Consider the following 15,000-nt stretch of genomic DNA (forward strand, 5'->3'; position numbering starts at 1 on the left):
TTTAGCGACTCCAACCTTGCAGCCGTGACACAGAAGTGTCGTCGGTCCACAAAAAGGCGCAAGCAGGTCATGGGAGAAGAATGCAGCGGTGATATTTTCTCCGCCGTGAAACACTTTGAAGGAATGACAGGGATTGTGTAATTGCAGCTTTAGATACTTGCCAGGTGGAGTCTGCGGAGATATGCCCTCATTCCTACTCAAGCACGTGCCAGAGTACTTTCACGCACGCTCCTGACTTTGCGTTTTGTTTGTTTGCGCGTCGGACGTACTGGGTGTGTGTGAAGGGAATAGGTTTGAGCAGGGTTTACCCCAGATTGCCAACATTCCTTGCAAATGATGATGTCAGCGAGTATATCTCGGGTACATCAAAGTACAAACCCCGTTTCCATATGAGTTGGGAAATTGTGTTAGATGTAAATATAAACGGAATACAATGATTTGCAAATAATTTTCAACCCATATTCAGTTGAATATGCTACAAAGACAACATATTTGATGTTCAAACTGATAAAAAAAATTATTTTGCAAATAATCATTAACTTTACAATTTGATGCCAGCAACACGTGACAAAGACGTTGGGAAAGGTGGCAATAAATACTGATAAAGTTGAGGAATGCTCATCAAACACTTATTTGGAACATCCCACAGGTGAACAGGAAAATTGGGAACAGGTGGGTGCCATGATTGGGTATAAAAGTAGATTCCATGAAATGCTCAGTCATTCACAAACAAGGATGGGGCGAGGGTCACCACTTTGTCAACAAATGCGTAAAAAAATTGTTGAACAGTTTAAGAAAAACATTTCTCAACCAGCTATTGCAAGGAATTGAGGGATTTCACCATCTACGGTCCGTAATATCATCAAAGGGTTCAGAGAATCTGGAAAAATCACTGCACGTAAGCAGCTAAGCCCGTGACCTTCGATCCCTCAGGCTGTACTGCATCAACAAGCGACATCAGTGTGTAAAGGATATCACCACATGGGCTCAGGAACACTTCAGAAACCCACTGTCAATAACTACAGTTGGTCGCTACATCTGTAAGTGCAAGTTAAAACTCTCCTATGCAAGGCGAAAACCGTTTATCAACAACACCCAGAAACGCAGTCGGCTTCGCTGGGCCTGAGCTCATTTAAGATGGATTGATACAAAGTGGAAAAGTGTTCTGTGGTCTGACGAGTCCACATTTCAAATTGTTTTTGGAAACTGTGGACGTCGTGTCCTCCGGACCAAAGAGGAAAAGAACCATCCGGATTGTTCTAGGCGCAAAGTGTAAAAGGCAGCATGTGTGATGGTATGGGGGTGTATTAGTGCCCAAGACATGGGTAACTTACACATCTGTGAAGGCGCCATTAATGCTGAAAGGTACATACAGGTTTTGGAGCAACATATGTTGCCATCCAAGCAACGTTACCATGGACGCCCCTGCTTATTTCAGCAAGACAATGCAAAGCCACGTGTTACATCAACGTGCCTTCATCGTAAAAGAGTGCGGTTACTAGACTGGCCTGCCTGTAGTTCAGACCTCTCCCCCATTGAAAATGTGTGGCGCATTATGAAGCCTAAAATACCACAACGGAGACCCCCGGACTGTTGAACAACTTAAGCTGTACATCAAGCAAGAATGGGAAAGAACTCCACCTGAGAAATTTAAAAAATGTGTCTCCTCAGTTCCCAAACGTTTACTGAGTGTTGTTAAAAGGAAAGGCCATGTAACACAGTGGTGAACATGCCCTTTCCCAACTACTTTGGCACGTGTTGCAGCCATGAAATTCTAAGTTAATTATTATTTGCAAAAAAAAAATAAAGTTTATGAGTTCGAACATCAAATATGTTGTCTTTGTAGCATATTCAACTGAATATGGGTTGAAAAGGATTTGCAAATCATTGTATTCCGTTTATATTTACATCTAACACAATTTCCCAACTCATATGGAAACGGGGTTTGTATAAAAAAAAACACCAGCAAACCATAAATTGGGTTACCAAAATAACTCAATATTTTTAGCGTGCACATTTGAAATAATAATGTTTCCATTTAATATAGTGTTATCCTGCTCCTGATTTTTAGTAGGGCACAATGAATATCAATAATTATCGATATCGACCGATATAAAGCACTCGTACGGTGATGGTTTAGCCCTGGTTTGAAGGGTTAATTAGTGCGCTGTCTTGAACAGTGTGCACTGACAGGAAGACAAGGCAGGGTGCCATTGCCAAAATCCCCTCTAACACATGGTGCGCCACATGCACACTTATCCATGCACATGCACACAAAGAATATATAACAGCGCGTGCGGACACGCACTCGCCCCCCCCCCACGGACCAACTCGTGGCTTACACGAACGCATTCGCATATTTTCACACGCGCGCACCGAGGAGCCAAATCAGTTTTCTTGTTGCTACAGCAAAAGCATACTTTGGTGTCAACGGCAGCCTTGTTGCCATGGCGACGGGTATACAAGAGAAACTCTGCGCCCTTGTAGCCAAGGGCCAGATGACAGCGTAGCGTGAGGGAGTGCGCACGAACGCACGCATTTCTGTCTTTCAATTTGTTCTTAAGCACCGGCGTACACGCACGGATTACTCAGACCGAGACAGCGGTTCATATAATGGTCAAGGAGAGGCGCCACTGCAATATCTAAACCAGCTAAACATGCAACCATCGATCCTCCCACACCCCACAGGCATGATGAAATCTTAAGACTGCTGGCGTCTGCGTTATTAAATCCTCCAGTATTAATTTAGCGCTAATTGAGTGAGGGATTCATCCCCCGTTTACCCGGAGTCTTTAATGGAGTCAAATCTGGATGGGAAAAACCCGTATAAAAGACTAGATCAAGACTTGAATCAGAAGCGAAACGCTGTTCCCAGCGGGGGAAACGTTAGAGTGGGAAGAGAACTAAGAAAGCGAGATAGAGATCATCAAGTATTGATAAGGTCGAATATCTGGTAGAGCTGTAGACAAAATACTGAATATGTCTGACTTCAAGTTGGATATGCCAGCAAACCACTGATAACTGTCTGCCTGTGATAGAAGTTATTATCACACAGTATGCTGGCAGTTATGGGCCAAATGCTATATTTAACCTGTACATGCTTGTAGGGTTATTTAAGTCAGAGTGTTCTGTGTAGGACTGGTCAATAATAGCTGACACAAACTGATTTACCTGAGCACAGGTGTGTCAAACTCCTTTCCATTGAGGGGCTACACTCAGAGGGCCGCTTGTAACAGTGAGTACCCAGCAGGCACAAGACATTGAAACAACGTTGAGAACTCGTTGAAATCAGGTCCTGACGTTGAGCAACTCAAACATAAAGTTGAAACAACATGCTTTTTGACGACGTTTAATCAATGTTGGGTTCTGATGTAGAATTTTGGTCATTTCCCAACCGATATTCGACAACACAAATACAACGTTGAAACAACATGCTTTTTGACGGCGTTTGTTCAATGTCAGGTTGTGACGTTGATTTGACCATCAAAATGTGGTCATTTCCCAACCAATTTTCTACAACACAAATACAACATTGAAACAACATGCTTTTTGGCAGCATTTATTCAATGTAAAATTGTGACGTTGATTTGACCATTGAAATTTGGTCATTTCCCAACCAATGTTCTACAACACAAATACAACGTTGAAACAACATGCTTTTTGACGACGTTTACTCATTGTCAGGTTCTGACGTTGATATGACCATCTAAATTTGGTCATTTCCCAACCAATATTCTACAACACAAATACAACGTTGAAACAACATCCTTTTTGACGACGTTTATTCAATGTCAGGTTGTGACGTTGATTTGACCATCTAAATTTGGTAATTTCCCAACCAATATTCCACAACACAAATACAACGTTGAAACAACATGCTTTTTGACGACGTTTACTCAATGTCAGGTTATGACGTTGATTTGATCATTGAATTTTGGTCATTTCCCAACCAATATTCTACAACACAAATACAACGTTGAAACAACATGCTTTTTGACAGCATTTATTCAATGTAAAATTGTGACGTTGATTTGACCATTGAAATTTGGTCATTTCCCAACCAATATTCCACAACACAAATACAACGTTAAAACAACATCCTTTTTGACGACGTTTATTCAATGTCAGGTTGTGACGTTGATTTGATTTGAATTTTGGTCATTTTCCAACCAATATTCTACAACACAAAGACAACGTTGAAACATCATGCTTTTTGACGACGTTTACTCAATGTCAAGTTATGACGTTGATTTGACCATTGAAATTTGGTCATTTCCCAACCAATATTCCACAACACAAATACAACATTGAAAAAAACATGCTTTTTGACAGCATTTATTCAATGTAAAATTGTGACATTGATTTGACCATTGAAATTTGGTCACGTCCCAACCAATATTCTACAACACAAATACAACGTTGAAACAACATGCTTTTTGACAACGTTTACTCAATGTCAGGTTGTGACGTTGATTTGACCATTGAAATTTGGTCATTTCCCAACCAATATTCCACAACACAAATACAACGTTGAAATAACATGCTTTTTGATAACGTTTACTCAATGTCAGATTATGACGTTGATTTGACCATTGAAATCTGGTCATTTCCCAACCAACATTCCACAACATAAATACAATGTTGAAACAACATGCTTTTTGATGACGTTTACTCAATGTAAGGTTGTGACGTTGATTTGACCATTGAAATTTGGTCATTTCCCAACCAATTTTCTACAACACAAATACAACATTGAAACAACATGCTTTTTGGCAGCATTTATTCAATGTAAAATTGTGACGTTGATTTGACCATTGAAATTTGGTCATTTCCCAACCAATATTCCACAACACAAATACAACGTTGAAACAACATGCTTTTTGACGACGTTTATTCAATGTCAGGTTGTGACGTTGATTTGACCATTGAAATTTGGTCAATTCCCAACCAATACTCTACAACACAAATACAACGTTGAAATATCATGCTTTTTGACAACGTTTACTCAATGTCAGGTTGTGACGTTGATTTGACCTTTGAAATTTGGTTATTTCCCAACCAATATTCCACAACACAAATACAACGTTGAAAAAAACATGCTTTTTGACAGCATTTATTCAATGTAAAATTGTAACGTTGATTTGACCATTGAAATTTGGTCATTTCCCAACCAATATTCCACAACACAAATACAACGTTGAAACAACATGCTTTTTGACGACGTTTATTCAATGTCAGGTTGTGACGTTGATTTGATTTGAATTTTGGTCATTTTCCAACCAATATTCTACAACACAAATACAACGTTGAAACATCACGCTTTTTGACGACGTTTACTCAATGTCAGGTTATGACGTTGATTTCATCATTGAATTTTGGTCATTTCCCAACCAATATTCCACAACACAAATAAAAAGTTGAAAAAAAACATGCTTTTTGACAGCATTTATTCAATGTAAAATTGTGACGTTGATTTGATCATTGAAATTTGGCCATTTCCCAACCAATATTCCACAACACAAATACAACGTTGAAACAACATGCTTTTTGATGACGTTTATTCAATGTCAGGTTGTGACGTTGATTTGATTTGAATTTTGGTCATTTTCCAACCGATATTCTACAACACAAATACAATGTTGAAATATCATGCTTTTTGACAACGTTTACTCAATGTCAGGTTGTGAAGTTGATTTGACCATTGAAATTTGGTCATTTCCCAACCAATATTCCACAACACAAATACAACGTTGAAACAACATGCTTTTTGACGACGTTTATTCAATGTCAGGTTGTGACGTTGATTTGACTATTGAAATTTGGTCATTTCCCAACCAATATTCCACAACACAAATACAACGTTGAAACAACATGCTTTTTGACGACGTTTACTCAATGTCAGGTTATGACGTTGATTTGATCATTGAATTTTGGTCATTTCCCAACCAAAATTCTACAACACAAATACAACGTTGAAACAACATGCTTTTTGACGAGGTTTACTCAATGTCAGGTTGTGACGTTGATTTGATTTGAATTTTGGTCATTTGCCAACCAATATTCTACAACACAAATACAACGTTGAAACAACTTTCTTTTTGACAACGTTTATTCAATGTCAGGTTGTGACGTTGATTTGATTTTTGGTCATTTTCCAACCAATATTCTACAACACAAATACAACGTTGAAACAACATGCTTTTTGACAAAGTTTATTCAATGTCAGGTCGTGACGTTGATTTGACCATCGAAATTTGGTCATTTCCCAACCAATATTCCACAACACAAATACAACGTTGAAAAAAACATGCTTTTTGACAGCATTTATTCAATGTAAAATTGTGAGGTTGATTTGACCGTTGAATTTTGGTAATTTTCCAACCAATATTCTACAACACAAATACAACGTTGAAACAACATGCTTTTTCATAACGTCTACTTAATGTCAGGTTGTGACGTTGATTTGACCATTGAAATTTGGTCATTTCTGTCATGATCTGTGGTCTAGATCATGTTTTGTTTAGTTATGTTCTGTTAGTTTTGGACTCCAGTAGTTCCTGTTTTTGTGCACCCTTGTTTGTTTTAGTTTTCATGACGACTCATTAGTTTCACCTGCCTCATGTGTTTGACTCACACACCTGCTCTAATCAGAGACTATTATTTAAACCTGTATTGCGAGTTAGTCGTCCTGGCGACATTGCTCTGTCCATGCCATAGTTCTTGATTATCTTTTCATGCTCTGTTTTGACTTTTCTTGCCATAGTCATGCTGTTCGATTCATGCCGTTTCCAGTAAGTCTTTTTGTTTCATGTCCATAGTTCTTGCTATTTGTTTCAAGCCACACTTTAGTGAGTTTTTTCATGTTTTTAGTTTCATGGTTCATGTCCATAGTTTATGCTAAGTCTTAGCTTTTGTTTCCTGCGTTAAGCTTGCCTTCGTCTTGTGCGCCTTTTGTTTTGTACTTCGTTGAGTTTTTGAGTAGAGATTAAAATATTTTCCTACCTTCAAGCCTTGTCAGGTCTAGTCTGTTTGCATCCCGGGAGAACAAATCTCGCAGCAAGCTGCGAAAAACTCCCCGTCATGACAATTTCCCAACCAACAACATGGATCCAACGTTAGACGCCAAAGTTTACATCTCAATTTAGAAATACAACTATTTTGCAATGTTGTTTCAAAGTCCGTTTTAAAGGACACGTATGTATGATCAACGTTGTATCAATGTCTTGTGCCTACTGGGTAATAAATGAATGTACTGTAAATGTATAAGGATTCACCTTGTTATATTATTACACAATCGCATATGCATTTAATCATTATATATTTTTATGCAATCCATAAAAAAAACAAAAAAAAAATGTAGACTCACGGCACAGTTGCCAGAATTTTATCACAGAAAGAATTGTTTAATAATAAAATGTTTTTTGTTTGTTTTTTTAATTTTTTTTGCTGTAATTGGAAAACGGTACCGCTGTTCTTTACGGTAAAATTCTGGCGACAGACCCGACAGTTTTTTTAATGGTAAAATCAATGACTGTTGTTGTTTTTGTTAAACCATATAAGTGAGTTCCTCGAATTAACTAACTAAATAACTAACTTTTTAACATCTTACATATCCATTGCATTTACTTTTATGACCCAATCTTAGGGCATTCATCTTTAGCATTTATTTATATGACTCAATCTCAGGGCATTTATCCATAAAATATACCTATATGACCCAATCTCAGGGCATTCATCCATAGCATTCACTTATATGACCCAATCTCAGGGCATTTATCCTTAGCATTTATTTATATGACCCAATCTCAGGGAATTCACCCATAGCATTTACTTATATGACCCAATCTCAGGGCATCCATCCATCCATAGCATTCACTTATATGACCCAATCTCAGCGCATGTATCCATAGCATGTACTTATATGGCCCAATCTCAGGGCATTCATCTATAGCATTTACCTATATAACCCGATCTCAGGGCATTCACCCATAGCATTTACTTATATAGCCCAATCTTAGGGCATTCATCCTTAGACATAACCTGTAAACACAACTCCAAAAGTTATGGGCAGATTTTAACGAAACTTTCAGGGCATACATCCATAGCAATTACCTATATGACCCAACCTCAGTGCATTTATCCATAGCATTACTTATATGACCCAATCTCAGGGCATTCTTCCATAGCATTTACTTATATGACACAATCTCAGGGCATTCATCCATAGCATTCACTTATATGACCCAATCTCAGTACATGTATCAATAGCATTTACTTATATGGCCCAATCTCAGGGCATTCATCTATAGACTTTACCTATCTCAGGGCATTCGCCCATAGCGTTTACTTATATGGCCCAATCTCAGGGCGTTCATCCTTAGACATAACTTGTAAACACAACTCCAAAAGTTATGGGCAGATTTTCATGAAACTTTCAGGGCATTCATCTGTAGCATTTACCTATATGACCCAATCTCAGGGCATTCATCCATAGCATTCACCTACATGACCCATTCTCAGGGCATTCATCCATAGTATTTACTTATATGTCCAAATCTCAGGGCATTCATCCATAGCATTTACTTATATGACCCAATCTCAGGGTGTATCCATAACATTTACTTATATGGCCCAATCTCAGGGCATTCACCCATAGCATTTACTTATATGACCCAATCTCAGGACATATATCCATTGCATTGACTTATATGGCCCAATCTCAGGGCATTCATCTATAGCATTTACTTATATGGCCCAATCTCAGGGCATTCATCTATAGCATTTACTTATATGGCCCAATCTCAGGGCGTTCATCCTTAGACATAACTTGTAAACACAACTCCAAAAGTTATGGGCAGATTTTCATGAAACTTTCAGGGCATACATCCGTAGCATTTACCTATATGACCCAATCTCAGGGCAATCCTCCATAGCATTTACTTATATGGCCCAATCTCAGGGCGTTCATCCTTAGACATAACTTGTAAACACAACTCCAAAAGTTATGGGCAGATTTTCATGAAACTTTCAGGGCATACATCCGTAGCATTTACCTATATGACCCAATCTCAGGGCATTCCTCCATAGCATTTACTTATATGGCCCAATCTCAGGGCGTTCATCCTTAGACATAACTTGTAAACACAACTCCAAAAGTTATGGGCAGATTTTCATGAAACTTTCAGGGCATTCATCCGTAGCATTCAACTATATGACCCAATCTCAGGGCATTCATCCATAGCATTTACTTATATGACCCAATCTCAGGGTGTATCCATAACATTTACTTATATGGCCCAATCTCAGGGCATTCACCCATAGCATTCACTTATATGACCCAATCTCAGGACATATATCCATTGCATTGACTTATATGGCCCAATCTCAGGGCATTCATCTATAGCATTTACTTATATGACCCAATCTCATGGCATTCACCCATAGCATTCCCTTATATGGCCCAATCTCAGGGCATTCATCCTTAGACATAACTTTTAAACACAACTCAACAAAATAACTACAAAAGTTAGGGGCAGATTCTCAGGAAACTTTCAGGGCATTCATCCATAGCATTTACATATTTGGCGCAATCTCAGGGCATTTATCTATATCATTTACTTATATGACCCAATCTCAGGGCATTCATCCATAGACATAACTTTTAAACACAACTCAACAAAATAACTACAAAAGTTAGGGGCAGATTCTCATGAAACTTTCAGGGCATTCATCCATAGCTTTCATGTAAATGGCCCAATCGCAGGGCATGTATCTATAGCATTGACTTATATGACCCAATCTCATCCATATTAGGGCTGCAACTAACGATTAATTTGATAATCGATTAATCTGTCGATTATTACTTCGATTAATCGATAAATAATCGGATAAAAGAGACAAGCTACATTTCTATCCTATCCAGTATTTTATTGGGGGGGGGAAAACAGCATACTGGCACCATACTTATTTTGATTATTGTTTCTCAACTGTTTGTAAATGTTGCAGTTTATAAATAAATGTTTATAAAAAAAAAAAAAAATAAAACCTTTTTTTTTTTTAAATAAAACAAATTTTAAAAAAGTCTCTGCGCATGCGCATAACATAGATGCAACGAATCGATGACTAAATTAATCGGCAATTATTTTTATAATCAATTTTAATTGATTTAATCGATTATTTGTTGCAGCCCTAATCCATATACATAACTTTTAAACACAACTCAACAACAGATTTTCATGAAACTTTCAGGAAATGTCCGAAATGAAATACGGACAAACTGACTCGGAGTAAAGTTTGAAAAACAACTGCTATTTTAAAACTGATGAAGAAAACTATTCAGATGAAATGTACTTTCTCTCATACTAAAACAAGAACATTCAGACTTGTTTTAAACAATTTCAATATTGGCTCATAGAGAGGTAGAAGCAGAGAGAATTACCTGGCTGCGGTCTTTGTCCACCTTCTTGAAGCACTTGTTCAGTGACAGATTGTGGCGCACCGAGTTCTTCCATCCTGTGGGGGCGCTGGCAAAGTAGGGAAAATGCTCCAGGATCCAGCCGTAGATGTCTTTTACCGGCAGCCGCTTGTTCGGCGCGTCCTCGATCGCCATAAAGATCAGGCAGCTGAACGAGTACGGCGGTTTCCGGTTGGCCCCCGCCGCCAAGTCGTACGCCGAGTGCGCGTCGCCCAACAGGGGGTCGTCCGGGCACGGAGACGAGGAAGAAGGCGAGCGGGGGTGCTGGCTGTCGGGGTCCAGCAGCGGGGAAACGCTACGCAGCCCGGAGTGGCTGAAGCTGTTGAGGAGGTCGGTGCTCTCGTGGAGCCAGGACAGACTGGTCAGCTCCTCGTCCTCGGCTTTGGAGAAGGAGGCCGACAACGACAGGGACAGGTCGGCCGCCTCCGCCTCCGACGCCGCCGTGGCCGCGTCTCCTTGCCGGTACGGCGGACTCATGCCTTGCGAGGCGCTGGCTCCACTGCTGGGGCTCTGAGCCTTCTTACTGGGGGGCATGGTGGGTCCCATCCAGCCTGGGGCTCACTCCTGCACAGGGAGACAACAGAGGTCTTAGTCCAGGAGGCAAAAACAAGGTCAGTTACTCATTTGTGTTCCTTAAACAACGCTCTTTGAACCACATCTCCAATTAGGCTGGCCGAGATGCGAGGCAAAAACCGCGATCCTCATCATTTTTCTCACAGGCTTTTTTTATGCATTTCTCACTGGGATGGCAAATGTTGTGCTCCAGTGGTGGAGGAAAGCTTCCCTGCCCTGCTACCGGCCAATTACCGTGGTGGCACGTGGAAGTATTGACGTTACGCAAGGTTGCTGCCATAATGAAGTCACCTGTATGCGACCATCGTTGCTGTATCATGCTGGTTTCCAACATGTCAGCAGTGAAGGATTCTGTAATCCCAGCTCCGCTCCTCGGAACACAACCTCCTGTGGCGACTTGTGACGGAGCGGTATTTACATATGAGTCATCACGGAAGTTCTCCCAGATACATATCTATATATAGTACAGTGCAGGGGTGGCCAAACTACGGCCGGCGAGACGTCATGAGTTGAATGAGGAATCTGGCTAGCGGGGTGTATCCAAATTGATTTTAAATATCTGAATTGCTGAAAATGTGTGGACGGTGTGAGTAAATCCGGTCAATGACCATTAATTGTGCATTCAAGTGGATACAGCACAGCATTTACTTTTATGACACAATCCAAACAACCTTCCCTAGTCATGGTGCGAAAAAAAATAAAATGTAACCAACGCAAAAAGTCAACACAGAACGGCAGCTCAATCGTCAGAATTTTACCATAACATTTACAGTGGATTTAACAACGGATGATTGTAAATTGGAAAAACAGAACCATTGTTATTTTTACGGTAAAATCCAGGCGACTAAGCTGTTCGTTTTTTCTTACCGTCAAATCTACAGCCTTTGTTTTGACAATGCTTATTAATAGTCAAATGGTTTAAAATATTTTTCACGATCAAATTCTGGCAACTGCGTTACCAGGTTTTACCATAAAATTTGTTGGCGTTTTTATACCGAACACTAAGTCAAAAAACAGTAGTACGGTTATTTCTACGGGAAAACTATAGGTAACTAAGCTGCCAGTTTTTCCCCCCGTAAAATCTATGCCAGTTGTTTTTACAGGGCATGACTGTATATGCAATAACGGCACACCGGTTATTTTTTACGTTAAAATTCTGGCAACGTAGCTGCAAGATTTCTTTACAGTATTTTTTTGCCATTACAGTGTGTTACTGTAAATGGAAAAAAAACGGCACCACTTTTATTTTTAATGTAAGATTTTGGCGACTGAACAGCTCGTGTTTTACAGTAAAATCTATTGCTGTTATTTTGACAGTGCATCATTGGTAAATGGAAAAAAAAAAAAACAGTACTACTATTATTTTTACCGTAAAATTCTAGCAAATGAGCTGCCAGTTTGTTTTTTTAAACGTAAAATCTGTCGTTATTTTTACAGTGCATAACTGTAAATGGAAAAACGGTAGTCCTGTTTTTTATGATAAAATTATGTCAGTTTTTAGCATGAAATAGACAGTGTTATTAATATTATTTAAAACATTTTTTTTACAGTGCATTACTGCAAAAAATAAAAACGGTACCACTGCTGTTTTTATGGTAAAATTCTAGCAAATGAGCTGCCACTTTTTTACCAAAAAGTTATTTTTACAATAGTAAAAAAAATTATATTTATGGTACAATTTTGGTGACTAAACAGCAAGTTTGTTTTTTCACAGGAAAATATACTGTTTTTGCTTTTGTTTTTTCACAGTGCATTATTGTAAAATGGAAAAAGGTTTTTTCATGGAAAATTTTGGCAACTGAGCTGCTAGTTTGTTTTTTTTACCGTAAAATCTGTGGTTATTTTGTGCATAACTGTGAATGGGAAAACAGTAGTCCTGTTTTTTATGATAAAATTAAGTCAGTTTCAGTGTAAAATCTACAGTGTTATTATTATTATTATTTATTTATTTATTTATTTTTTACAGTGCATTACTGCAAATAGAAAAACGGTACCATAGTTGTTTTTACGGCAAAATTGTAGCAACTAAGTTGCCAGTTTTTACTGTAAAATTTATGGAAGTTATTTTTACAATGCGTTACTGTAAATAGTAAAAACTGTTATATTTATGGTAAAATTTTGGTGACTGAACAGCCATTTTTTACTAGAAAATTTACTGTTTTTTTTTTTTTTTTGTGCATTACTGTAAAATAGAAAAACGATACCAGCTATTTTCATGGAAAATTCTGGCAACTGAGCTGCCAGTTTTCTTTTTACCGTAAAATCTGTGGTTATTTTTTGCATAACTGTGAATGGGAAAATGGTAGTCCTGTTTTTTATGATAACATTAAGTCAGTTTTTAGTGTAAAATCTACAGTGTTATTATTATTTATTTTTTTTCAAGTGCATTACTACAAATAGAACAACGGTACCATTGTTGTTTTTGCGGTAAAATTCCAGCAACTAAGTTGTCAGTTTTTTACCGTAAATTCTATGGACGTTATTTTTACAATGCATTACTGTAAACAGTAAAGACTGTTATATTTATGGTAAAAATTTTGGTCATGAAGAGGTTGTGGTGGGCGGGGTTGGGGGTAAGGGGAGTGGAGGTGTTGAGGTAGGGGGGTGTGGGGGTAGCGAGGGGTGTATATTGTAGCGTCCCGGAAGAGTTAGTGCTGCAAGGGGTTCTGGGTATTTGTTCTGTTGTGTTTATGTTGTGTTACGGTGCGAATGTTCTCCCGAAATGTGTTTGTCATTCTTGTTTGGTGTGGGTTCACAGTGTGGCGCATATTTATAACAGTGTTAAAGTTGTTTACACGGTCACCCTCAGTGTGACCTGTATGGCTTTTGACCAAATATGAATTGCATTCACTTGTGTGTGTGGGAAGCAGTAGATATTATGTGACTGGGCCGACACGCAAAGGCAGAGCCTGTAAGGTTTATTGGCGCTCTGTACTTCTCCCTATGTCCGTGTACACAGCGGCGTTTTAAAAAGTCATACATTTTACTTTTTGAAACCGATACCGATAATTGTGAAACCGATACCAATAATTTCCCATATTACATTTAAAGCATTTATTAGCCGATAATATCGGCAGTCCGATATTATCGGACATTCTTAATATAGATATATATCTATATATAGATATTTAAACTTATTTAAATTCATTATTACTATCAACTTGTCAGCTTTTTGTCATTACATGATGCCTTTATTACTATTTTTACATTTTGATGGAGGGAGGTATTTTTTTGTTTTTCATTATTTATTCATTTTTAAAATTTATGTACATGTAGATGAAGTATCGGGACAGATCCATTAAGAGTTTGAGCAGAAATATGTTGTATAGGAATGAACTATAAACAATAACACATTAACAAAAAGCTGAGTCACATGAATGGTTGTTGAAGTAGTACCTTTGTGCCATGAAGAAAACACAAGTAATGTAAAAAAAAACATGGTATTTGCTTTTTTTATATCAATATAAAACTCAAAGCAATTTGGCTAATGAAGATGAAGTCGAATAAACAAGCTTTGTTCAAGCGGTAGAAAATGGATGGATGGATGGATGTTCTTCTCCAACAACGCCCCCTTGTAAAGAGGAGTGACACCTCTCACTTCGAATACACAATATTCACAGCCTGCGTTCAATTCGATGAGATGACAAAACATTTCAGCTAGTACTGATGTTATTTGAACACAGGTACAGTTTACAGTTAGATAAAGGACGAGTGATCATCCCAGTAAACAAAGTAAAGACTTTATAAACATCGCCTGCTGCATCTTTCCTCAACTCATTAACTCTCAGTCACAGCAGCTGATGAACGCTGTATAGAGAAAATAAAAGCAACATCAAATAGTTTTTCTCCTTCGCTGTATACTTTTAGTGTGGGGACAAGTGCGTCTGTCTCCAATATTGTCCACACCTGTCTCCATCTAAACACAGAGTGCACTCTTAAACGCAGCGAAGGAA

General features: G+C 38.4%; 1 protein-coding gene across 1 annotated transcript in view; it reads right to left on the minus strand.

Moving 5' to 3' along the window:
* ches1 (checkpoint suppressor 1) overlaps positions 1-15,000 on the minus strand; it is a 234,827-nt gene that overhangs the window by 119,169 nt on the left and 100,658 nt on the right. Inside the window, exon 2 of the mRNA XM_061987014.1 lies at positions 10,439-11,038. Within this exon, the coding sequence (XP_061842998.1) occupies positions 10,439-11,020 (582 nt within the window). The 5' untranslated portion in view covers positions 11,021-11,038. The remainder of the gene's footprint in view (positions 1-10,438; positions 11,039-15,000) is intronic.

This window comes from Nerophis lumbriciformis, linkage group LG26 (genome assembly GCF_033978685.3).
Source record: "Nerophis lumbriciformis linkage group LG26, RoL_Nlum_v2.1, whole genome shotgun sequence".
Taxonomy (NCBI): Eukaryota; Metazoa; Chordata; class Actinopteri; order Syngnathiformes; family Syngnathidae; genus Nerophis; species Nerophis lumbriciformis.